The 25,200-nt window shown below is 37.1% G+C and overlaps 3 protein-coding genes across 3 annotated transcripts in view; 1 reads left to right on the forward strand and 2 right to left on the reverse strand.

The window, feature by feature from the left end:
- Window positions 1-3,389, reverse strand: part of LOC129741296 (transmembrane protease serine 11A-like) — an 8,204-nt gene extending 4,815 nt beyond the window's left edge. Inside the window, exons 1-5 of the mRNA XM_055733021.1 lie at window positions 3,201-3,389; window positions 2,329-2,476; window positions 1,038-1,594; window positions 873-979; window positions 601-805 (exon numbers count right to left, since the gene is read on the reverse strand). Of these exons, the coding sequence (XP_055588996.1) occupies window positions 601-805; window positions 873-979; window positions 1,038-1,594; window positions 2,329-2,476; window positions 3,201-3,389 (1,206 nt within the window). The remainder of the gene's footprint in view (window positions 1-600; window positions 806-872; window positions 980-1,037; window positions 1,595-2,328; window positions 2,477-3,200) is intronic.
- Window positions 3,390-13,396: 10,007 nt separating this feature from the next.
- LOC129741297 (trypsin 3A1-like) lies at window positions 13,397-14,386 on the forward strand. The gene is made up of 4 exons (XM_055733022.1): window positions 13,397-13,687; window positions 13,723-13,953; window positions 14,016-14,125; window positions 14,191-14,386. Exons 1-4 carry the CDS (start codon window positions 13,397-13,399, stop codon window positions 14,384-14,386), a joined length of 828 nt encoding a protein of 275 aa, XP_055588997.1.
- A 6,142-nt stretch (window positions 14,387-20,528) lies between these two features.
- LOC129741298 (trypsin 3A1-like) lies at window positions 20,529-21,762 on the reverse strand. Its single transcript, XM_055733023.1, has 4 exons — window positions 21,505-21,762; window positions 21,199-21,429; window positions 21,024-21,127; window positions 20,529-20,956 (listed from the first exon to the last, which is right to left on the reverse strand). Exons 1-4 carry the CDS (start codon window positions 21,760-21,762, stop codon window positions 20,761-20,763), a joined length of 789 nt encoding a protein of 262 aa, XP_055588998.1. The 3' UTR covers window positions 20,529-20,760.
- Window positions 21,763-25,200: the final 3,438 nt, after the last annotated feature.

Below are 25,200 nucleotides of genomic sequence, written 5' to 3' on the forward strand. Positions count from 1 at the left end.
AAAAATGACACAAAAATGACACAAAAACGACATAAAAATGACACTCAAATTACATAATTTGACTCGAAAATGACAAAAAAATGACACAAAAAGACATAAAAATAACTCAAAAATGACATAAAAAATGACACAAAAATGACACAAAAATGCAACAGATATGACACTCAAATGACATAAAATTGACACGAAAATGGCAAAAAAAATAATAAAATGACACAAAAAGACATAAAAATGACACAAAAAATGACACAAAAAGGACACAAAAAATGACACAAAAATGACACGAAAGATGACAAAAATGACGCAAAAATACACATTAATTGACATAAAAGATGACAAAAATGACAAAAATAACACAAAAATTACACAAAAATACTACAAAAGTTACACAAAAATTTCAAAAAAACTTCACAAAAAATACACAAAAATTACACAAAAATAACACAAATTTTACACAAAAATGACGCAAAAATTACACAAAAATTACACAAAAATGACAAAAAAATGACACAAAAATGACAAAATTAAAAAAAATGACATAAACGACGATTTGTATCCAACATCAGAACTTTATTATCGTTTATTCAAAAGCTAACTAACGATAAATTCAAATTCCAGTGACTTCAGTGATCCAGTTACGGGATTCCCGGGGAAGGCAACACGAGCATAGACCCCGGGATAGTTTCCAGCACACTGGCTGTTACCCCAGGAAACGACTCCAATCTGAACGCCATTGACGACCATCGGGCCACCGCTGTCCATGTTACAGGCATCATGACCCAGCTCCAGCCCGGCACAAAGCATACTAAAATTATGTCAAAAATGTGTAGGTACAAAAATCTCTCAATTGGGTAATCTTTAATATGTCATACTCATCCTGAACGAATCCACCCCAGAGATAATCGCACAGCTCCTGATCGATGATAGGCTTGCTCAATTTTTGTAAGAAGATTTCAGGGATCTCGAAGTACTCAACTGTCTGTTAGAAAAAAACATTTCAGTTAGAAATTTCGTTAAAAAAAACTATCAAAACTTACTGTTCGACCCCAACCGGAAATAACAGCTCGGCTGCCAGCCGGATGTTCCGTTCCCACCGGATCCAGAGCAACTGGTCGAATATAGTAGTGACCGATCAGAGGTTCCACCGTCCTAATAACAGCCACATCGAAAGTAATCGTGTTCAGATCCCACAACGGATGTTCCACAACCTCAGCAATAGTGAAAATCACTCCTCCATCCGATCGATTGTGGGTTCCACCCTGAAGGGTCAGTTCTTCCCGATTCAAAAAAGCGAAAGTGCAATGGGCCGCCGTCAGGACCCATTCCTCAGAAATCACCGAAGCACCGCACATGTGCGATCCGTTCAAACGAAGTGACAACAAGTAGGGAAAATCGGCAATCGACGCATCCAGACCTCCGACGATGAATCCTGTTCCCGGGGTCTCCGGCATCGATTCCAGTCCACGGGGCATCAAGCTGTTCACCTTTTGCCATGTTTCGAAGTCGGAATTGGCCTGCACCGCAATGGCGGCCAAACCGATGGCTAACGCTGCGCGAAACATCATCACTGCACTGGGCCGTTCGATTCGTAACACTGGAATGGTTCATTGATAAGAAACCTCGAATTTTATATTCTTGGTGCTTGGAAATTTGGTTATCGATTTTCAGTTGTTTGCGGCGATAAGATTGTGGGATCTTCCCAAATATACTACTGACTGTAAAGCAAGTTCCTTTATGTGTAGAAGTAACCGGCTTTTCATGAGAGATTTGATGCATTGTCGCTATGTTAGGGTGGTTCCTCTTGGAGGGGGTCGTCCAAATAAATCGTCCCCTGTTTTGACAATACTCTCATAAAATTCAAGGGGACGATTTGACCATATCTGCAGACCGACTATGTAAACCGATTTTCATCAACAAGACCATTTTGGAACCGTCTTAGTTCCTGCATGGTTTAAGTGGCATCGTTAAATTTAAAATAAATACGAAATTATCTGATGATGACCAAATTAATAACTTAGAAACGGTATGTTAAAACTACCCCTCGAGTTGAGCTTTAAGGGACTAAAACTTACTTATGATGCCGCGTCGGTTCCCCGGCGCATAGTTCCATGGTAAAAAACCTCCACTGTTGACGATCTGGAGCCAGCGTCTTCACTTGATCCCAGTCAAGATTCTCGTCGACAGTTCGGATTTCGGCGACTAGGCTTCGCCGCCACGGGTTTCTGGGTCAGCCGCTCCTTCGATGTCCTTCTGGATTCCATTCGAGCGCCTCTCTGCGAATCTCGTTTTAATCTCTTCGCAGTGTGTGCCCAATCCGTCTTCACTTACGTTTGCGAATGTCGATTTCTAGCGCCCTTTGATGACACCGGTAATGTAATTTCACATTTGAGATCCAGTTGCCAGGCCACCAAGCGCGGGTGATACTCCGCAGACAGCGATTCACAAATACTTGCAGTTTTCGCGTCGTTACCGCATACTTTGTAACACGTGTTACGTTTGAATTTATTTGATCATTTCTAGCGTAACATTTCATAAGGGCGAAACTGGCAGTTAGCTCGAAACGAGAAAAACGCTTTTGAAATTTCGGAACATCTAATCAAATCCTATTTAAAAAACATTTTTCACTTTTCAGATATTTTCGAGTTTAGTCTTTTTATGTTTTCGATTCCAGATACGCCTGCAAGTTTAGCCCAATTGATCGACCGTTTTTGTTTTGGTTTTGAAATTTCACCCTTTGGTTCTACACGAAAAAAACTTGTTAGGCCGTTTTGTCAAACACGGTCAACTCAGTTACGCCTATTGGCCCTACACAAATAGAAAAATTATTTACATTTTGGATAAGCGTAACTTCCGGTCCCAACGAAAATGCATCAACAGGAAGTTTCGCTCAAATGAATTTTATCAATTTTTTGAAAGTTTTAAGTGATTTTAAAATGAAACTGCGTTTATTAGGTAAAGTGCTAGATATTTGAAGTAAATCTGATATGACATGAGCGGCATGTCTACACTTTTTTTTTAAATACTAACCCCTGCATTAAAAATGTTTGAACGTGCAACTGAAACTGGAAAAAAAACCCTGTCCTGAAAAATTTAAAAGGAAAATCGACAATTTAGATGAAAATCCGGCCTAATTCAGACGGAATCCCCGTGCAAATTCCCCACTGAGAGCTCCGGTGTGTTTGTTCTCAAAAGTTGGGGACGTTAGAAAGCCGCCTGTCAAATCCCGTCAAAAAATCAAGTCTTTCGGAGTCCGTGTGCGGTGTCGTTTGGCGGCATCCACTGGGTTCGGAAAAAACGGAAGCCAAGGACAGTGGACACGGTGTTGCCGTGTAAAATCCTCGGCAGCTCCAGAAGCGGGCACCGTTGGGTCGAACGACGACGGAATACATGACTGGGTCGGGCGTAATTTCCGGCAACAGCCGCTGTGATCGACTCCGAGTTCTGGTGGCAGCGCAAACTCCAAGCCAACCAACAGCGCGGTGCATGAAATCCAGCGCTCAAGAGGTGGCAGAAGAAAGACGACAGATAATCCAAGTGTGGTGTGGGTTCTCCGGTAGCATAACTGTGCTCAAGGTTGTCCTCAGGCGACATGCGATACGGTGTCAGATAGGACGACCGCAGGAGGCGAAGGCAAGCGGGAGATTTTGGTGTCAACAACGATCGCAGGAGGCGAAAGTCGCGTGTATTTACTGCGTCCAGAAACAGGTGGCCAGGACAACCGCAGGAGGCAAAAGCCGCGTGTACTGCACTTGGCAACGAGGATCCCGATCAGGAGAGGCCTCGGCAGGCGCGGCAGAATCGTGCTTTTCTTCCCGCAGCCTGGGCTGCACTAACGGGCCTATAGTAAACTAAGAGATGAATTGTCACGATTGGAATTTTCGATTTTCTGTCAGTGTCATTCCAATCGAGCAAAACCAAGCAGTCTTAAGGCAGCCCTACAGCAGGTTTGCAGGCTTATTATTTTGGAAGGGATCAGATTGCGCCTCTTTGTATGGAGTCTCTTTAGGCTGCACCAGTACCGCTGCCAAAAGCATCAAATGCAGCAATTGCATCAATGGGAAAAATCAACTGCCACATCCTTTCAGCGGTTTCAGTTTCTCGATTATCGAACGTCTTAGCGCGCTTGTCAATGAGTCAAATCAATCCGCCATACCAATCGACCAGTGGCTGTGGTGAAGCTCATTGGCAGAAGGAGAATGCCTCGAAATGCGACCTGTAAGTAAACTTTGAAACCACGTACATGTCGTATCCTCCAGTACGAAATCGTATTCCAAAATGACGATTCTTCAAACCCGACTCGATCTAACAACGTCACTCCAAAAATTGAATCTTGAACGATGCCACATTTTGATCGGTATTATCAGTGTATCTTATTCTCACCCATAAAAGTCTAAATATAACAGAAAGAGATACACTGATAATACCGATCAAAATGTGGCATCGTTGTTGCGCGTATGCAGTGCTCGTTTTTTCGACTAATAGAGAATTTGTTTTCGTGTGGTGGTGCACCGGGGCACTACCGGTAGTGCACTTTTTGCTGTTTTCATGCTCGTTTTCAGGATGAGTAGTCCACTGGTAGTGCACCATAAAGTGGACGGTGGAACACTCTGAAAATATTCGGTGTTGCTTGCGCTCTCACCAATACTATCATGAATTTTGACAGCACGTGCTTCCCGATGTAAACAAATATCAGCTGGTTGGTTTATTTCTATACCGCAAAAATTGCGTTCGAGCTGTTTTTTTCTCTTTATTATTCCGGATAACGGAAACTTGTTCCGGATTCAATACCAGTGCCGTTTCCAACAGAGGCGGAGAATTTCACCTGGATGGCACGTTCCAAAGCAAACAACGCTCCCAAGAAGAAATGTGCCCAGAAGGCTTGCTGCAATCGGTTCCAGGCGATGACGAAAAAGATCAGCAAATCCGAGTGCAAAAAGGCCAACCCAAAGATCTGGTGGAATCGCCCAAACCGAAAAGTTTTCTTGTTCGGGAGGGTCCTATAAGTTGGTCTCCACAGCAAGAATCGTTCAGCTGCATCGAAGCTACTCTGCTTCGAGCTGTGCCTTAGGGTAACGATGCTCGGTTGCGTCAAGTCCCGGATTCCCACCCGTTGCCCTTCAAAACCGTTAGTTCGAGACTACACTCGTATGGGAGCTTGAATTTCGTTCGTTTCGGTCTGTTACCAAAATTTTCTCCCCCGACTTCCGCGATCTGAGTTCGCCAATTCGACTTCCAAGAATTTTTCTTTTGTAATCTGGAAACGGAAATAGGTACTCGAACGAAGATGAGATTTGCGAGGAATAAACGTTCAAAATACCGGAACCTTCAAGCTGGGGTAACTGCAGTCTAGCAGCAGCAAACATAGATCGCCCAGAATCAGCCGGTATTGCAGTTATCATCAGAGCCAGAGGCGAATCTACCAAGCAAAATAAATCTGAAATCTTCACAATTCAACATAATACATAAATTCATGTTAAAATTTTCATATTATTTACTAGACAATGATCAACTAAAGTAAATTTGTTTCAATTTTCGAAATCAAACGAAAACAAATACCAGCTGTAATGGATTTTTGACAGCTTGATGTTTTCTGTTGACACTGCCGATTTCACGTACACCAACAAAGGTGGGTGCAAAACTCGATTCATGCTCGTTTTCAGCTTGGAAGGTGCAACACTTTCGGGTGGTGAAAACAAATACGGTATAAGTCAACTCTCTTGCTCGACTCTTTCTTGCTCTCTTTTTTGAAGATCACGGAACGGAACATAGCGTATGGAAGAGCTTGTATTTTTCGTGTATGTAAGACAATTCATTCCTCGTATACACAACACAGCTGCAAGAAAGGAACAATTTCTATAGCAACCATGTTGTTATGCAAGTGTTGCCATTATGTCGATTTGATACACTGAATCAAGAACTCTTTTATTTCCTTAATTTTTTATCAATCTAAATGTTTCTATTCAATGCGCTTATTTTCTACAGTACACTCCAAGAAAAATTACTGTTATAGTCAGGAGATTGGGTGGGGAAAATAAAATGTTGCCAATTGTAAAATTAAACAAATGTAATCGATCATTTGTGTTTATGAATGGCGCCCAACTAAATTGAACCACTTTTGAAAATAAGTTCGATTACATTTTAGAGACATAGCGTCAAGTTTCAATAACCTTTGTTGTTAACCTAGCGAAAAGATTTTTTATTTCAAAGGAAAGTGCCGCACAAACAAAGGATATATTCCTATGATTTTGTGATAAATACAAATTCCTTTGGTTCAAAGGCATTTTTTCGTTTCAAAGAATTTTTCTTCTGTAAAATCTTTGAATCAAAATCTTAATGCTTTGAAACAAAAACAGTTTCATTTGATGGAAAGTTGTTTTAGTTTTATGCAATGTAATTTAGATTTAGATTTAAAAGCATTAATTCACTGAACCATTTTCCTTCTATTCCAATTGGAAGATATATTTTCTGTGTTCCGAAGTTCCTTTTAGGAATTTTGAAAAATATAAAGAAAGAATTTACATCTTAAATTAATTATTATTCACAAACATAACACAAACACTGGTTCAATATAATTGAATCATCTGGTCCATATTTTCGTTGACAAAGTTTGTCATTTTGGCCTAAGAGCATTCTTCTCGTACCGCTCAGTAGGCTTCCGGAAGCATCTTCGGATGCTGGCTTCAGTCGTTATCCAACTAGGGATTGCCGCTGAAAATCGGACCGAAGATAATCAAACTGCTGGATTTGGGTCGAAATCAGCCGTGGTGCTGAAACAGTGCAACATTTTATAAAAAATCTAAAATATTTACTTTTTAATTAACAAACACTTATTATTCTTCATCCTGAATCCTCCTATATAGCTAACTCTGATTTACTGGTTTTGATTTTTAACACGACCAGCCAAACTTAATTCGATTTTTCGGTTCTAAATTATTCTTGCTCAATCCAAAATATCTTCTAAGTAAGAAGTATAAATTTGAAGAAATTGTTCCTTTCCGTTGAAAACATTTTTCTTTGGTTGAAAAAAAATTTACTTTGTTACAATAGAAAGATGCAACTGAAAAATTTCTTTCGAATCAAAGAATTTGTTTGAAATCAAAATCCAAAATTATTCAGTTCAAAAAATTAATTTTTCTTTAAAAAATTGTTCATCTGATCAAAATTTTTAACTTGATGTAACTATTTTCATCTGTGATGTGATGTTGTGAAATTCGATCTAGATATCTTTGTTTAGCTGATTTTCCTTATTCAATTGGAAGCTACTCAGTTAATCATCGTGGAAAGTTTTCATGTAAGGGTTTTTAGGACCGTTAAAAAGTTAAATGATTTTTTGAGATCCCTCCTCTCACAAGAATGGGGGGCTCCCATACAAATGTTACCAGAATATCTGCACAACTCTTGAATTAATAATGCAAATTGATCCAAATTTGTCAAAAGAGAAATGCATGTTATTTTAACGCATAGAAGTGGTTCAATATTTCTACATTTCTGAAAACTATTCAAGCAACCACAAAGAACTGGCAGGAACTTGACAAGCGAATTGCCCCAAATTTGACCCCTGTGGATATCGAGGTACGACAAATCGTTTCTTATGATGGCTTAAAACTCATTTAATCTATGAAACGAATACATCCATAAAAAGAAAATATAAAATTTATGTAAAACTCGAGAATTCAGTAAGCATATAAAGTTGAGCATTAAGTGGCCAATTCACTTACAGAAGAAGAAGCTTCCACAGAAAAGAAACTCAAAAATTATTGATACACTCATATTAACTTAACTCAATACTAGATAAGCTAGCGTAGAAGGTAGCTACATAAACAGGGAAGCAAATCCAACTGATCTGATACTGATAACTGATTTATCCCTAGTGTTACACTTAGCGATAAATACGAGAAAGCGATTGCTTCTCATCTGTTTCCATTGACGATAAAGATAACTCGCTACACGTTATTTTGTCTCCAACGGTCCACCAACAGATGAAAAAATTTCGAAATGCTCACACTGTAGCAAACCGGCTGAATCGATTATAACATCAGCAGAAAAGGCTAACTAAAATAGTTAAATAGATATGTGGTAAATTTTGAAATTCTCGGGCGTAACGTCTAAAGAAGGCGCTCGTCGCGATGATTAATCAATGTTTGAAGGTTCTGGTAACTAGTAATAGTTAAAACAAATTAGTGATGATTAACGGCACGAGTACCGCGAGAAATGAGTTTCGCTCCGATTCAGACTTGCGACGCCTCTAGTGAAAGGGTTTGACTTGTAGATGACGGAAAAAAGCGTCGCGAGATCGCTAGTACAAGCTACTAGTGTAAGTACCGCGAGAAATCAGTTTAACTCCGATTTCAACTTGCGACCCCTCTAGTGAAAGGGTTTGACTTGTAGATGACGAAAAAAAGTGTCGCGAGATCGCTAATACAAGCTACTAGTGTTAGTACCGCGAGAAATCAGTTTAACTCCGATTTCAACTTTCGACCGGTCAAGTGAAAGGGTTTGACTTGTAGATGACGAAAAAAAGTGTCGCGAGATCGCTAGTTCAAGCTACTAGTGTTAGTACCGCGAGAAATTAGTTTAGCTCCGATTTCAATTTTCGACCGGTCAAGTGGAAGGGTTTGACTTGTAAATGGCGAGAAATAGTTATGCGAGTTCGCTAGTACAAGCTACTAGTGTTAGTACCGCGAGAAATCAGTTTAGCTCCGATTTCAACTTTCGACCGGTCAAGTGAAAGGGTTTGACTTGTAGGTAACGAAAAAAAGTGTCGCGAGATCGCTAGTACAAGCTACTAGTGTTAGTACCGCGAGAAATTAGTTTAGCTCCGATTTCAATTTTCGACCGGTCAAGTGGAAGGGTTTGACTTGTAAATGGCGAGAAATAGTTATGCGAGTTCGCTAGTACAAGCTACTAGTGTTAGTACCGCGAGAAATCAGTTTAGCTCCGATTTCAACTTTCGACCGGTCAAGTGAAAGGGTTTGACTTGTAGGTAACGAAAAAAAGTGTCGCGAGATCGCTAGTACAAGCTACTAGTGTTAGTACCGCGAGAAATTAGTTTAGCTCCGATTTCAATTTTCGACCGGTCAAGTGGAAGGGTTTGACTTGTAAATGGCGAGAAATAGTTATGCGAGTTCGCTAGTACAAGCTACTAGTGTTAGTACCTCGAGAAGTTTCTCGTTGTAATCGGAGTTAGTTTAAACTAGTTAGTTTAGCTCCGATTTCAACTTTCAACCGGTCAAGTGAAAGGCTTTGACTTCTAGGTGACGAAAATTTGAAACGCGAGTTCGATTGACCAAGATACTAGTGTCATTACTAGTAGGAATAATCTACTAGTACTAAGTTGTACAAGCTTGTATCAAGAAACTGCTCAAATAAATTCTCATCAATTTCTTCCCTTTTAATAATCGGGTCGCAACTATCGTCGAGCTAACCTATTTTCTGTCGGTTTTAACTCTAGTAGCTTGTACTAGCGGATTCACGACACTAGATGTCGTCCCTACAAGTCAAACCCTTTCACTTGACCGGTCGAAAGTTGAAATCGAAGCTAAACTGATTTCTCGCGGTACTAACACTAGTAGCTTGTACTAGCGATCTCGCGACACTTTTTTTTCGTCATCTACAAGTCAAACCCTTTCACTAGAGGGGTCGCAAGTTGAAATCGGAGCTGAACTAATTTCTCGCGGTACTAACACTAGTAGCTTGTACTAGTGATCTCGCGACACTTTTTTTCGTCATCTACAAGTCAAACCCTTTCACTAGAGGGGTCGCAAGTTGAAATCGGAGCTAAACTGATTTCTCGCGGTACTAACACTAGTAGCTTGTACTAGCGATCTCGCCACACTTTTTTTCGTCATCTACAAGTCAAACCCTTTCACTAGAGGGGTCGCAAGTTGAAATCGGAGCTAAACTAATTTCTCGCGGTTCTAACACTAGTAGCTTGTACTAGCGATCCCGCGACACTTTTTTTCGTCACCTACAAGTCAAACCCTTTTACTAGACGGGTCGCAAATTACAATCGGAGGTTTAATAAACGAAACCATCTACTGAATTAAACAAATAAATCTGAATGCAAAAAATGACCAATCTTCTCTTGTTACTACTTGCGAGGAAGGGAGAACTCATCCTTAACGTTACACTTACCGATAAGTTTGAATCGGAATGCAAAACTAATCGAGAGCAAATTTGTTAATGATGAGTATGAGTACAGTACACTGGTGGATGAAAATCTCCTTCACGGGTGTTTTCATCGGCAAGTTCTAACGAAAGATAACGATTTTTTTATTCCCTGTACATAAATAATTTTGTTCTATGTGTCATGTCATTGGTACAGAACAAATAAGTTCAGATGAAGAATCCGTAAATTCATATTGGTATCTTTTATAAGTAGCTAATAGATCAAGTAGGGTGTTGCTTAATATGACAGAAATGGTTGCATTCCCAAGAAACCAAAATTCCCTTTAAAAAGGTTCATAGAAGCTCTCAGCTCTCGTTTCTGTCTGAAGAGAATGCTAATCAGCCCAAAATTTAAGTTCTTAAAGCTACTTTGAAGTTCGTTTTGGAGGCTGTAGAGAATGCTATGCAGCCTCTAAGAGAATTTAAAAACTTTCTACGCGCCGAAAAAATCCGATTGACAGATTATTCTGACAACCAATATCTCATCGATTTCCATTTTAATTACAAAGCTTTGATAACAAAAGCTACTAACGCTTAGAGAATTGATCCGCTGCTCTCTATGTTGCAATGAAACTCATCAGCCTCTTGACCAATCCAATTATAAAAGTGGCAATCCAATTCATTTCCACTGTTAAAATTAGTAATTAAACTAATTTTATTTCAACTTGCGTATGAGCAATGATGGAATGGGTTGGTTAAGAGTTTAAACATTTCGTTTTTCAAGGACTTTTTTCAGTCACAGTTCAGTTCACCAAATGAATATGTAAATACAAATATTTGCTCATCAAAAGTTTATTCAAATAAATCGATCTTTAAACATTATTACACAAAAGACACCATTACATATTACCTACGGCCTAGTCCTCAGCAGAAATCTGATGTTCTCCAAGATGAGAGGAATTCATGGTTGATGAACAACAGGCAACCATATTTTTGAGTCAAATATGTTTTGTTGTTAAAAATACCTTACGCATAGCTATTTTACCTTGTGCTCAATTTGGCTGCGCATAGTAAATTTGACTGCGTTTAAGTAAAATTGTAAATGAAATGATGCATTGTTTTACTTCATGCCTCTGGAAAGATTTTGAAAGTAATGAAACTTGAAAGCAGCTCAAAGTTTGTTTGTTTACTCACGGCTTCGATACTTAATGATCTTTGATTAGTATAAACAACAGGAATGAAAAAGTTGCATTAAAAGCGCCCGTTATCGCTATTTTAACCTTTTAGAAGGCGATGGATGTTCCTGAGTAACTTTTACGTGACGTGAGTCACCTTAAATTCCCTTAACACATTTTTACAGCCAAATGAGACCTTCGGAGTACCATCTTTAAGTAAGAACGCAACTTTTGGTTGCTTGAGTTTTTTAATACCCAACATTCAGTACGTAAATAATTTCTTGTTTGTTTTTGAGTAACACTTGAAGATCTAGTTTTTTTTCCTTTTGAACTAATGTTGTAGAGACATTTTAAAGAAAAAAAATGTTAAATAAAAATAAAGTTAGTTAACAGTTACTAAGTATCTGACCGAAAAGGATTGATAATGTTATAGAAAGTTTAAATTCCAAGGAATCTTATTTGCTTTTCTGTAGATAAAAAAAAACAATAAAAAAAACCAGAACAGTATTATCAAAATTATTGAGAGAAAAAAAATTTCAAAAAAAAAAATTTAAAAAAAATTAAATTAGCTGGATTTCAAATTCGATTGATTTCAAGTTTATCTGGCAAAACCATTATCAAAAACAATCCCAAAAGTATGAAAATTATCCAAAAACATGTTTTGCTATAACGTGAATAACTGTTGATATGGCAAAAAGTTTCAATTAGTTTTTTTTTTGTTGGATAGCTTAGACTTCCATTTGAATATTTGAGTAGGAATGAGAGTGGGTCCTCGTGGGGTAAGATGTTTTCCAGATGTTCGAATAGGATGAAAATTCGTAATTTTTTTACGTTTGTGCTCGAAAAAAAAAGATTTTTTTCGATTCTTCAACCTCAAATAGATAAATTTCATATTGTTCTGAATGTATCTATGCTTTTTTTCCATTATTTCTTTAAGAAATAAAATAAAAGTGGAGTATTGAAAATATTTTTTTTTTTTTGTAATAAAATGCAACAGCATCAATCCCAACTTCACCTATGTAGCAAATTGTATGAAACAACGAATTTTACGATATGTCCGACAGACTTTTAATCGGCGTAATGTCCATTTTCTGGAACGCATAAATTAATGATGAATATTTTTAAACTGTGACCCAAAGATGGGTCTTGACTCAAACATTCAGTCAGCGAAACTTTTTTTTTTGTAGAGAAATGAATCCAACTTAGATGAAATTTCAGGGACTAGATAAGGGAAAATTGATGTTGAAAAACATGCGAAAAAAATTCGAATGAATATCAAAATAGACATGTAAAAAAATTCGAAAAAAAATTATTTAATAGGAGTTTTAGTCATTTTTATTGACATTTGACCTCCTCCGGTACGTTTATTGATAATGTGTTTTTTCTGTTTCTGAAGAACAATTTCTCCTAAAGATGTCAAACAGAACGACCAAATGAATTTTAATTTCTACAATTTCTACGATATCAGTTGCAATTGTACGTAATTCACTGTCGGCTTTCTGCATAGTAGCGATAATGATCTACAAATCGGGTAGGTGGGTATAATCAAAATCGGAAGTTCCGTTCAGAAACAAAATTCCCAACCATTTCCCTTTTACCTAATCTGTAAAATCAATGCTCTGCTTTATCAGGGTGGGAAAAACTGCCTTACCATGACTTTTTATATACAGTTCTTATCAACTGGATGGAAAATAATTGCATAATTTTTCGGTATCTCCAATATTAATATTTTGAAATTTCATCGTTCAGCTGTTCTATTTATGCTACTATACTGATTCTACAAGAAAGTCTTCTAGGCACAGATGCTTCGAGAAATCGGAGCTTTTCTAACGTAAACAATCAACTTTATTCCAGATTGAGGTAGATTTGCATCTATTTTTAACCCTCACGTTTGGCTGACGCGTGATCAAGCGTTAATCACCGGGTCGCAAAATTTTTGGTTTCCCAAAACCCACAATCTAATCTCCCGTAAAAAGAGATAAGAATCTACGATAGTGATTTGGCATTCGCGTTTCGATAACAATCGACCTTGTTATCGCGATCAACTTTGAGTAGCCTATTTATACTGAAGGCCTCGACAAAAAAAGGCAGTTATCGAAAGCATTCAATCAAGGATGAAATCGTTTCTTCTCGCTGTTACCCTGCTAGGTTTGGCAGCGGCCGGTCCTGCCGAAGATATCTGGCTGAAAGCGAACAGCTTCAGACCCCGAGGCTATGTCCCGAGGGCCCCCAGCTCTGGATTTGTGGTCGGAGGCCTGGATGCTGACATTGCCGATTATCCTCATCAACTGTCTCTGCGTCTGGACAATAACCACATGTGTGGCGCTTCGGTTATTTCTAGCAACTGGGCCTTATCCGCGGCCCACTGCACCTTTGCCTTCCCGGATGTTCACGGAGGAACACTGGTAAAAAGTATTCTTAAAACCATTTTGGATTTCAGCTTTCGCTAAAGGGAGGTTCCAGCAACCGATTTGAGGGTGGTATCGTTTTCACAGTCGATCGAGTAGTCGATCATCCGGGATGGGAGCTGGAAACCTTGCGATTCGACATTACCTGTATTCATACCGTGGAGAACATGATTCAAAGCATCATTCAACCGATCGCTCTGGATCCGATTGGGGCTACCCATGCCCACGGAAGCCGAGCCGTTTTGTCCGGTTGGGGTCGTAATGTAAGATTTATCGTCTTCTTAAAATCGTTGAATATTCCAATGGTAGCTCTGTTCCCTTGCAGGATGTGACCAACAACGTGCTGCCAACGATTCTCCAAAGACTTGATAAACCCATCTTTGGACAAGCTGAATGTATCGCTCACTGGAGCAATTTCCTTACAATTACCGATGAGTATGATGTTTCTATGCTAAAAAAAACAAATTTAAGTGAATTCGTTTCTTTAAAATTTTCAACAGTATGATCTGTGCTGGTGGGGAGTTCGGACGCAGCGCCTGCAATAGTGACAGTGGAGGTCCTCTGGTTACCGGAGGCCGACAGATTGGAGTGGTTTCTTTCGGGGAGGTCGAATGTGCCGGAGTTGGACCGGCTGGATACGCCCGGATTGCCTACCCTCCGATTCGCAACTGGATAACCGAGGTTACAGGAGTCTAACATGAAATTTATGTGGAAATTTCCTTAAATTCGGGAAATATAAGCAGAGCTTGAAATGACTTTTGTGTATTAATTATTTAGGATCGTTGAATGGTTAAAAATGTAAAAAGAGTTTTAAGACATATTCCGGGAAAGAAAATAGTCTACATGGCCTTGATATATAAACGTAAACTACTTCAAAATTATCATTTTTTCTGTTTGGAAGTGATTTCACTGTGACCTTTTAGTTGGTTTAAGTTGCAGTTGTTTACCAGTAGCACTGCGAGCACACACATTCATATCTAGAAAAGGATTTCCAAGTACAATCCAAAGTTCCTAGTTTTGCATGAGTATTTCGATCGATAAGTTGCTTTTTTGAACTTTTTTGTCTTATAAAGGGAAGAGGAAAGTGTTAAGTAACGCCACTTTTCAGATTTTATTCGTTTGAGGGTACCAAATACTATCATTCGAAAGAGTAAAAAGATGAATTTTGGAAGGAAATTAAAAAAATCCCAAATACTTACTTAATCAAAGCCATCGAATTATTCCAGTAGAAACTTACAATCTTCTTCAGTGAGCGTTTTCGATTGATAAATAACCCGAGAATTTATCTAACAAATTAACAAAATTTAACTTGGGAAATTATTTTGATATGGTTCTACGATTATTTGAGACACCACCCTTTCCCATTGAAATAATGGGGATGGCCCAATACAATTAGTATGCATGACTTTTAATTTATGTTGACGAAACTAGCAAATGGAATCAAGTATGTCATGGAAAGATATTTGAGAACAAGATATGTTTCTACGATTATATAAATAGATCCTTACGCCTTGCAGTGTGGAGAAGGTAGGAAATGAAGGAGTTCCATCTAAATTTTGATATGAGAAAGGTTTTGGGTACGAAAAAATGGGTATGATTATAAGAGACCGACTTCATTCCAGCAGAGGAGGATGGGAAGGATAGAAGGCTACCTTACCAGCTTTTTGGGAATAAATCGGGAACATATCTGTCAATTGATCAACGTCATTGGATCTGTCAATATTCTATAAGATAGAATGTTTGCGTATGAGTAATTTGAGACCCTCCCTTTTCAGGGATAGTCGGGAAGAAAGAGGCAGGTTTTATTCATATTTTATTTGACATAACGCGAAAGTTCTTATCAAAAAAGTATATTTTATTTGACATAACGCGAAAGTTCTTATCAAAAAAATGAAGCAAAAGGTAGCATGTAACACCTTTTTTAGATATTCAAGATATTTCTATGGTATAGTCCGTGAACCTTTCCGCATTGGAAGTGAGGGGGGGGATTATTTAAATGGATAAATTAAAAAATTTATAAACAGATTTAAAGTTTCCAAGCTTGAAAACAAATTAAGATAGTCTTTGAAAATTAGTATATTTCAAAATTAGTATATTTCATCATTCGAAGCTTCAGCTGCATCTCTCATTTAATAGCGGTGATTTTTCATTTATGCTGTAAGCTGATTTTAATCAATCTCGCAAATCAATTAAAGTTTGAATCATTTTAAGAAAATTTAATTTATTTTTGAAAGGTGTAGCAAATCACACCGGGCCAGCGTACGAATAATTTGAAACCCTCCATTTTATCTCAAAAACTTATCAGACAAATGGAGCGAAATGTGACGTTATTGAGATACTTAAAGCACTGACCATACTGACTGGACAGTCGATTTCGTTTTTTGGATAATATACGCACTTTGGAATCACTAGTACGCAATATCGATTCCAGAGTGCGCATCGATCGATTTGAAGATATGCCATCCCAGTTAGAAAGTGCCACCCGACTTTCGCAAAAAACAGGCAATTCAGACGATAAAATCGTGCAAAACAGGTACATTTTTCCTACAGGGCATTTCTATCGGAAAAATTGTAGGTTCGCCACCTGCCGTCGGTATTGCGAACCTGCTAAATTTGACGAAAAAAATTAGCCAGAAAATGATCGAATTTTTGTTCTAAGTGTCCTGTCAGTATGATCGGTGCTTAAAGCACTGATAAGCTGATGTAACTCTGGGCTCCCTTTTCATCAACCATCATTTCAATAGTTAGTGATTATACCGTTGATAGTGATGGCGCTAGTAGAATAGTAAATGCTCACACAGGAGCCTATGGTTCGGGAGTGATGAGCTAGATGTCGCCCAAAATTTCTGGGCGATAAAATATTCTTTCATTTGCTTAGGAAATTACATCAATTCATCAGTGCTTAAAGTGTGAATTCGTGAGTCCTTCCCGCATTTAAAGGACGTTAAGGGAGAGGAATTTACACCAGTAAAACATAAATTTTATCATAGTTGAAGAATCAAAATAGCTTACAAAAACCAAGCAAAAATTGCAGATCTAAGAAATCTAATTAATAGATCAAGTTTCAGAAAATTAGATTAAATAATCTTGAAAAGCAATTCGAAACTCCAGTAGCAGCTCTTATTTTAAAATGGTTGCTTCTGGATTGTTTTGAAATTTGATATTAAATTATGCCTACAAAAAAAAAATAAATGAATTTCCTAAGATTACATTAATTTTTGGAAGGTGTAGCAAAGCACAGATGATTAACCCTAGTCGTGTTTAACGAAATCTGAGATCAAACGTGAATCGTTTCTTATCGTTCAAATCACAGCAATTTTAAGGTTATGTATTGGCTTTTCGGAGTGCATCTGCTTTGGACAATAACACGAATGTCCGAGTAAGTAATTAATCTTAATAATAAATATGAGAAAATTTGGTTTTTGCTCTTGTTTTTAATATGAGTTCCTTGATAAAGAGTTAATATAATTCGAAACGTTGGATGAAGCACCTATGAAAAGTGTTATAATTGACCTGATAAGACCGAGAAGCCTATACATAACCTTACAAAATATAATTGAAAGAAGACCTCAGCAATACCAGTACAAAACTTATCGCCCGATTAACCAAAAACTTTCTTCTAAAATATTTCATAAAACATGAGATCTTATGTTCCAGAAGGGAAGAATTTAGTGTTATGGATCGAATTTCAAACATTTTTTTAAGTGGTTTCAAATTATCAATGTTTAATATAATTCTCTTATCTACGGTTTCTAAAATTTTTAGTCGAACGAAAAAATTATTTCCGATTTTTGATTCGAATTAGGTGGGTTTTGGTTAGCGGTTTCGAGTAGGAAAACATTCGTTCGAAACATCTTATATTTTTTAAGAAAAAATGTAGTAGTTTTTCAAACTTTTATTAACAAATTGTACTGAATATTGAACGTACAGAAAATCTGGATCGCTGTTATCAGTTCTTCGCATTTTAAAAAATAATCAGTAGGTATGATTTTTAAATGAATTTCGATTCAACGATCTGAAATAACATAACTGAATTTCAAATAATGCTTCTTAAATTTAAAAAAAAAAAAGTAATATTAAAATTTCCATTTCAAATTTGTTTTTCTCCTTCATTAAGAGCTCAAAGTTTCCTATTTTGCCTAATCTAAGAAACGAAACGAAATACTACGGTTTTCTTCTCGCGCTAGAGTTTGTCATCAAAAATTTCGTCAATTTCAAATTTCGCTCTACGATTTCTTACTTTTTCTCTCACCATCATACCCAAGGGTTTTTGAAATACAAGGTTCTCCTACTTTCACAGCAAGTATCCGAGGAGTGCGTTGGGCGTTCAATGAGACACCTCCTATATATACACACCTTGGTCATACTCGTTCGCCTCTTGAATACGAAAACTGACTTATTAGAGCAAGTTCACTGGTGTTGGGAAAAAGTGGTAGAAATTTTGATATTTTGGAAATTTTCACCATACAAAAATGTTTTCAAGATCTTTGGGCGTTGTATTTTTTTACAGCACTGTTTCCATTTCAGCCGTATTTGATAGGAATATTGCTATTTTTGCATCACAGTATGCGAAACTACAACACGTGTTGTTAAAAAACTTGAAGGCCACAGATCTTGAAAATGTTTTTGCATGGCAAAATTTTCCAAATTTGCCAGAAGTGACAAAATTTCTACCACTTTCTTCCAACACCAGTGAACTTGCTCTTACAGCAGTCATGTCAGTCGAAAACAAAGGAAAAAATCAAGGAATATTAAAAGATGGTGGTGCCAAGGCAGCCCAACTCTAGCATTGGGGCCGACTGTGACGTCATAATCACGAAAAATCTGTTAATTTACCAGAAAACTTTCTTTTTCGTTGATAATTCGAAAAATCTGCTGGAGATTTTTTACTTTGAAAACATGTTATTAAAAAAAGATTCTTGCTATTTAAGATGGGTACAAAGAAAAATGCATTTTCGAATAATTTTTCTCTAAAATTGACCATCGAAATTCGAAAAAAAAAATGATGGATTTCCCCCACTCAAATTTGCAAAACTGACAATTAGTTTACAGTTTTGCATGAAAATGTCACTGCAGTTAAACTACTCATTACAATTAAGTAGTCAATACACAATTTTTTACACAAAACCACAATCTTTGATAGGCATTTAAGTAAACTGAGTTAACAATCAATAATTGTTGTTCATTGTTCTACATAGGAATTGTATTTGGTAATCTGGTTGAATAAAAATCACGACAATCAGTTAAACAATTAGGACATAAACTTCATAACATAGTGAAAAAAAGCCTTACAAGTTACAGCACAATTAAAATTAAATTGGAATTCATTTCTAGATCAACGAGGAGCTTCAAGTTTACCTCGAAAAAGTCTTCCAGGAAAGAGTTTTCTCTATTGAAAGTTGTAACTTGAAATTGAATTATGCTTAAACAGTATTTTTTTCAATTTTCATAATTTTTTAGAGGGCTTGTGATATAGCTCAGTTGGCAAGTCTGTTGTCTTCTGAGCCGATGTCCGCAAGTTCGAGCCCAAGAGTAAACATCGAATGCAGTTGTATCGGATAAGTTTTTCAATAACGATCCGCCAACTGCAACGTTGATAAAGTCGCGAATGCCATAAAGATGGTAAAATGACTATAATCAAAACAAAAAAAAATAAAAAATAATAATAATAATAATAATAATAATAATTTTTTAGATTTTGAACGATTTTTGAACGAAATTTCGAACTATTCTGTAAGGGCTCTTTATCAATTTTTTTTATTAAATTTAAGAAATAGTTTGAACTCTGAAAACTACAAAGTAATTGTAAATTTTTGTAAGATAACAAGAAGTTTTCAAATTTAATCTTGAATTTATTGCTCTGGGATTAAAAATCAAACAATTTTGTTCATCTTACTTGGCAAAGAAGGGCTGAACAGCAATTAAACAATACCTAATTTTAAGAAGCTACCTCAACTGTTCATAGTTACTCAGAACTTCAATAAAATTTGAGTAAATTTTTAAACGATCATTGTGTTTCAATTCACCAGGATGTTTTGCTCTTAGTCAACTACGCGAACGGTCCTTAAAGCGTGTTCTAAAGAACACAAACTTCCTGAAGATGTTTTCAACCAAACACTCATTAATATGCAAATAAACGCAAGCAAAAAAACCCACAACGCTTAAATTTGATCTGTCTGTCTGAGAGGTAACATCGCTTTTCCAATTATGTGTCTGTTCCTTTAAATTGTGGCAGCGGTTAACAAAATTTGCAGCAGAAATTCAGTTTGGGAACATTTGTTTGTTTGAAAAAATCGGAAAAATGTTGAAAGCCTATTAAAAAAAAACTAACTGAGAACCTGCGCATTTGTCCAAAAATTCAAAACATTTCGTACGCAAAATTCCTCAAGGTATCATTCTCGAAGGAAGTATGTATGTGTGCTTCAAAAAATTGGGTCCTGATTTGTGAGCGAGCCAGGAATTTCAATTTCTGTCTGCAGTTTTTCACCAAAACGAGAAGGAACATTTCGCAAGCGGAAAGCGAAACAAAAAATGTTTTTGAGGAAAAAGCAAACGAACGAAATACCTTGCTGATTTGAATGTTTTTCGCATTTTTTTTTTCTTTTGGTCTCCCTCAGCCAATACTGAACTTAAAATGAAACGTGCGTCCCTTCGCTCGTCTCGATATTTTGGCGACAATAGCGAACGCATTATTACATTAAATATTTTATTTCCCTTCGCTTACGGTTCACGGTGAGGATGTTGCTGTTTTTTTTTTTCATCCATCGACCTGTTATTTTTCCTTCTTTATTTCGGGGTGGCTGTTAAGTTTACGCAAACGCATGCCAAAAGCTTGACTCCCCCATAAGGTTGCTTTACGCTATGGCATCTGTCGTCGAGTTTCATCCAGTTGACGCTTGCCGAAGTCTGGGAAAGTATTTTCTGGTTTTCTCGAAGGCAACACCACAGCAGGGCAAATTTAGAAGACAATGTTTATTTAACTCCCAAATTGCATTAAGTCAGAGCCAACGTTTGGTTGACGGTAGAAAGTGAAAAAAGTGCTGGAAACAAACTACCTTTTTTTTCTCTGATTAAACTCCAGTAACTTCCGTGATCCAAGATCGGATTGTAGGATAGGCAATCTTTGCATAAACACCCGATTCGTGGCCGATGCACATGACCTCTCCGAAGGAGTATACACCGATCTGTCGACCCCCGGTGACTAGCGGACTACCCTGGTCACCTTGACAGGCGCTACGTCCAGATTCACCACCCGCACACAACATACTGAAAATACATTCAATGTAAATAAATTTAAGTGATTTTTAAGGGTACTAACTTTGGACGGAATTACCTATCTCTGATCATACCCATAAATTGGGCCGCACACTCGACTTGTCCCAAAACTGGTTTGTCCAATCGTTGCAGAATGATGGGTAAATTAGGGTTGCTTGGATCCTTATTGAAAAACAAAAAATGGGATTAGCAAATAATATTTATGAACCTCAATTGATCTTTATATCAGTTACCACACGTCCCCATCCGGAGAGTACAGCTCGTGATCCGTGGGCATGTTCAGTTCCGGCTGGATCCAAGGGAATTGCCATGATGATGCCACCAATCATATTTTCCACCGTCCTGAGGGCACTTACGTCATACTCATAGGTCATGAAGTTCCATTCTGGATGCACTTCAATTTGAGCGACTTGAAAAACTACACCACCCTCCAATCGATTGCTGGAACCACCTTTGAGGGCATACTAAAACGTTTGGAAAACCGATGAACTTTGTTTGAATTTTTTCAAAAAGTAGGACTATTAAGTTCAATAACTTACCCGTTCAACCTCATCCTGCCACCTAAAAGTACATATGGCAGATGTCAGAGCCCAATGGCCCGAAATCACAGAAGCGCCACAGAAGTGTTCCCCATCCAATCGGAGCGAAAGTTGATAGGGATAATCGGCTATATCGGCATCTACTCCTCCTGCGATGAATCCTGAACTCGGTATTTCAGATTTCCTCCGGAAATCTTCGGCTGGGCTGGAAACCACCAATGCTATCAATCCCAATATAATCACGATTAACTGCTTCATTGTCATTTACTAACTGAAAACCCGCCGAGGAGGTGCCATTTAAATACCATAGGCCAGCTGATTGATTATTTTTCAGGATTAACTTTTCAAAAGAAGTTTATCGAATGTCAAGTATTCTCCTCTTGCTTAAGTTTAAGTTCATCAGTAAAACGTGTTCAATACATTTAGGATAAAAACTTTTTCTTCAAAGTCGGGGTTTAAATTTGAAATCGTCTGTCGTCCATTTGAATATGGTTTCAAGTTTTGATAAACCGTTTCAATTAGAATATCAAGGCCGGCTGATCTTCGGGCACACGTTCACCCGAACTTTGAAACCGAATTACCCCCGAGATAGTGATAAGCGGAATTTCTACGTTAAACGTCTGGCTGGTCTGGTTGACAACAACTTATTACTGTGAAGAACCAAACTTAGCTTGCGCGTATGTTGAATTTTAATTGTCAAATTTGAATGAAATAGTAGCCATAGTGGAAATTTACTTGATCAAATTTTGACCGCATATAATACGCAGTTTTAGACAAACTATTTTGGGTTAAAAGTCGTGGGATGATTTGCCAATTGTTGCACAGCTAAGCACATGATTTTGGTTTGATGCAGTATTCGCTCGATTTTTTCCAAGATCAAAACGTTCAAAGGTTCGACAACAGTGACATAAAACATGTTGTCTGTGTCTTGTGGCTGCAATTCGATTTCGTGCCTAATGGTGTCCGATTTTACCCAATGGTTGCACATCTTAAAAGGCTTCTAAAGGCTCAGACAGACACCATGTTGTCTAAGGAGCTGATACTTGGTTCGGAAGCTTATTACGAGAACTTCTTGTTCACATGCAATCCAATTAGGAGATGGGCACTTTGAAGGGGGTCGTCCATATAAACTGTCCAATGCATAAAACTGTCCTATGCATTAAACGCAAAATTTGGCCCCAAATTCCCTAAAAAAAATCGAAGCAGCCTGTTTATGAGACTTAAATAGTACCTATCTTGCGTGAAATTTTTCAAGAAATTCAAATCTACCGTCGGATTTGACCGGAGGCTTCTCAGTGGAGTGTTATTTGACCATATTTAACCAGTAATGCGCTTATTATTAATATGTCCTAGCAACCAATTTAAAGTCATTGAAATTCCATAGAACGAATTAAATGGTTAATCAAAACTTAAATTGGACTATTTACAGATGAAAAGAACGAGATCTGTTTATCTCCTCTATACCCCTTTGCAAGGTTGCCGAAATCACAGAAAAATCTGTAGTTTTACAGAATTTTAAGCAAATTTTCATCACAAAATCTTCTCACATTATTTTGTAAATATCCACAGATTTCACGGATTTTTTAAATTTTGTACGTGTTTCCAAAATTTGAATTTTTAATGTCAATATAAGTTTCGGATTTCTAAGATTATACTGGAATAATATAATAAGATTAGTATAATCGATTGATTTTGCTCAAGTTAAATGTAGTAAGACAAATTTTTCTTGAATTTTCAATGAAACTTTAGGAAATAGCGTCAAAGAAAACCATCAAAGAATTTTAAGGTAAAATAAAAAATGTCAGAATAATTTTTCGCCAAATCATAGAACTTTTTTTCGGCAACCTTGCCCCTATGAAGAAGATTTCATTTCATAATTTAAATGTTTTATGACTCACTTGGATATTTTTATAGAATTAATATCAATATGAAGCTTAAGGATGTACTTAAAAATGCTCAAAGTTTCAGAACTTTTGACAGGTTTATTCTGGTAATATGCAATTTTGTATGAAAACTTATCTTTTTAAAAAGTTCATCGAATAAAATACATTTTTCATTTAAATGGGATAATTTGTAAACCATGCAAATCACATCACATTGAAATGTGTGCCAACAACATTTCAGCTGAAAAACTGTTTTGATCAATATAATTTTCACAATTTTTTTTCTGAGCACTAAGAGCCAAATGACACTTCGCTTTAAGGTCTCCAGTCGAATCAAATGCGAAGGCAGATTTAAATTTCTGGAAACAAAACTCACGCAGAAAAAACCTGCGACTTCGTTTTCATGAGATATTGGGTTAAAATTTTCCAACTGTGCAATTTTTTCCTTGTAAATCAAGGGGTAACAGATCATCTCAAAATTTGAGGAGCAGTTATTTTGCAGAACAATCTTTAGATCCTTTGCATAAAATTTTCAGTTTATGGTCGGGAAAGAGTACTTCAAAACAAATCTGATAAAAAGTAGTTCCTCAAAGCCAAAGCACTTTAAGCACTGATCAGTGCTTTAAGTGCCTTAAGACTACTTTGAGACTTTTCAGACATTGGCCGCTTATCCATAGGTACCAAAAATACATTTTTCAATGATTTTATTACATTGAAATTTAAAACTATCTAAAAAGCTTCGTTTTGGTTCAACACTTATCCATGATTATTTGCAAATTTTTAAGTTAAGTTCACACGAGCTAATTTTAGCTTTTATATTTGTATGGGAAAATTTAATATTTTGTACTAAAATATCAACATATTTTTTGGTTCTACTGTGGAATCGAGCCTACTTATGGGTTTTGTAGTTTATGAATTCTTTTAAGAAAATTTTCCGCTGAACAACTTTATCGAAGACCGTAACTTCGTAGCTTATTATTACACCCAAAATAATTTTGAAATTTTTTCTACGGGATTTTTCACGTAAATTTAGATTTTGTGGCATCCTATCGATTCTACGTGAGTTTTGTGTAACCACAGAGTATCAAGGATGATCTCGTAAAAGTTACTTTACTTTCACATAACTTACACATGAAATTCACGTAAATTCCAAGCGGATGATAGTGGTAATAAATTCTTATTCGAAAAAGGACTTCTTGTCAGTCAGCAAAATTGTTTTTTGTTGTCGTCGGAAATCGACCAGCAGACCACACTTGTCATCCTGCGGGGCCCTAGCACAAGCAACGTAAATCCGAGCGTTGACAGCGTGGAGGTAAGTTTTCCCCGTCGGAAACTAATAATTAGTTGAATTATTATTCTACGCTGAGATTTGTGTGTGTTTCCAGCTTCGGAGAAAGCTCCACCGAGTAGAAAACGAAGGACCGTGAAAAGGGGCCGTCGGCATCGAGGAGATGTTCCCAGTCAAGTAGATTTCGTAGGTGTTGGAGGTATATTTCCAGTGGCAATGGATGGCGCACAAGGTACATTATTCATCAATTAGGTAGTTTCATTTTTATTTAAAAAAAAATTTCGTTTCCACAGGATTCCACATAGCAAGAGGTCCCGGAATTGAATGTTCTAAGTGTACGTGTATGAACAGTGATAGTAGTTGAAATAAATTATGTTTGCGATAAATTTTTTTTTTATTATTACCGAAAGTAGAGACAAAAAAATATCAATAGAAAAGATTCAAACATCATTTCAATACTAAACACATTTCACGAAGCTTCCATCATCACATCGCGTTGAACTCACTTGAAATTCACGTAAGTTG

The sequence above is a fragment of the Uranotaenia lowii genome, chromosome 2 (genome assembly GCF_029784155.1).
Source record: "Uranotaenia lowii strain MFRU-FL chromosome 2, ASM2978415v1, whole genome shotgun sequence".
NCBI classification, from domain to species: domain Eukaryota; kingdom Metazoa; phylum Arthropoda; class Insecta; order Diptera; family Culicidae; genus Uranotaenia; species Uranotaenia lowii.

Coding starts and splice junctions, on each gene's coding strand:
- LOC129741297 (XM_055733022.1), top strand. CDS start 13,397: ATGAAATCGTTTCTTCTCGCTGTTACCCTGCTAGGTTTGGCAGCGGCC. Junction 13,688..13,722: donor ATGTTCACGGAGGAACACTG/GTAAAAAGTATT, acceptor TTTGGATTTCAG/CTTTCGCTAAAGGGAGGTTC. Junction 14,126..14,190: donor TTCCTTACAATTACCGATGA/GTATGATGTTTC, acceptor AATTTTCAACAG/TATGATCTGTGCTGGTGGGG.
- LOC129741298 (XM_055733023.1), bottom strand. CDS start 21,762: ATGAAGCAGTTAATCGTGATTATATTGGGATTGATAGCATTGGTGGTT. Junction 21,430..21,504: donor GGCAGGATGAGGTTGAACGG/GTAAGTTATTGA, acceptor CAAACGTTTTAG/TATGCCCTCAAAGGTGGTTC. Junction 20,957..21,023: donor ATGGGTATGATCAGAGATAG/GTAATTCCGTCC, acceptor ATGTATTTTCAG/TATGTTGTGTGCGGGTGGTG.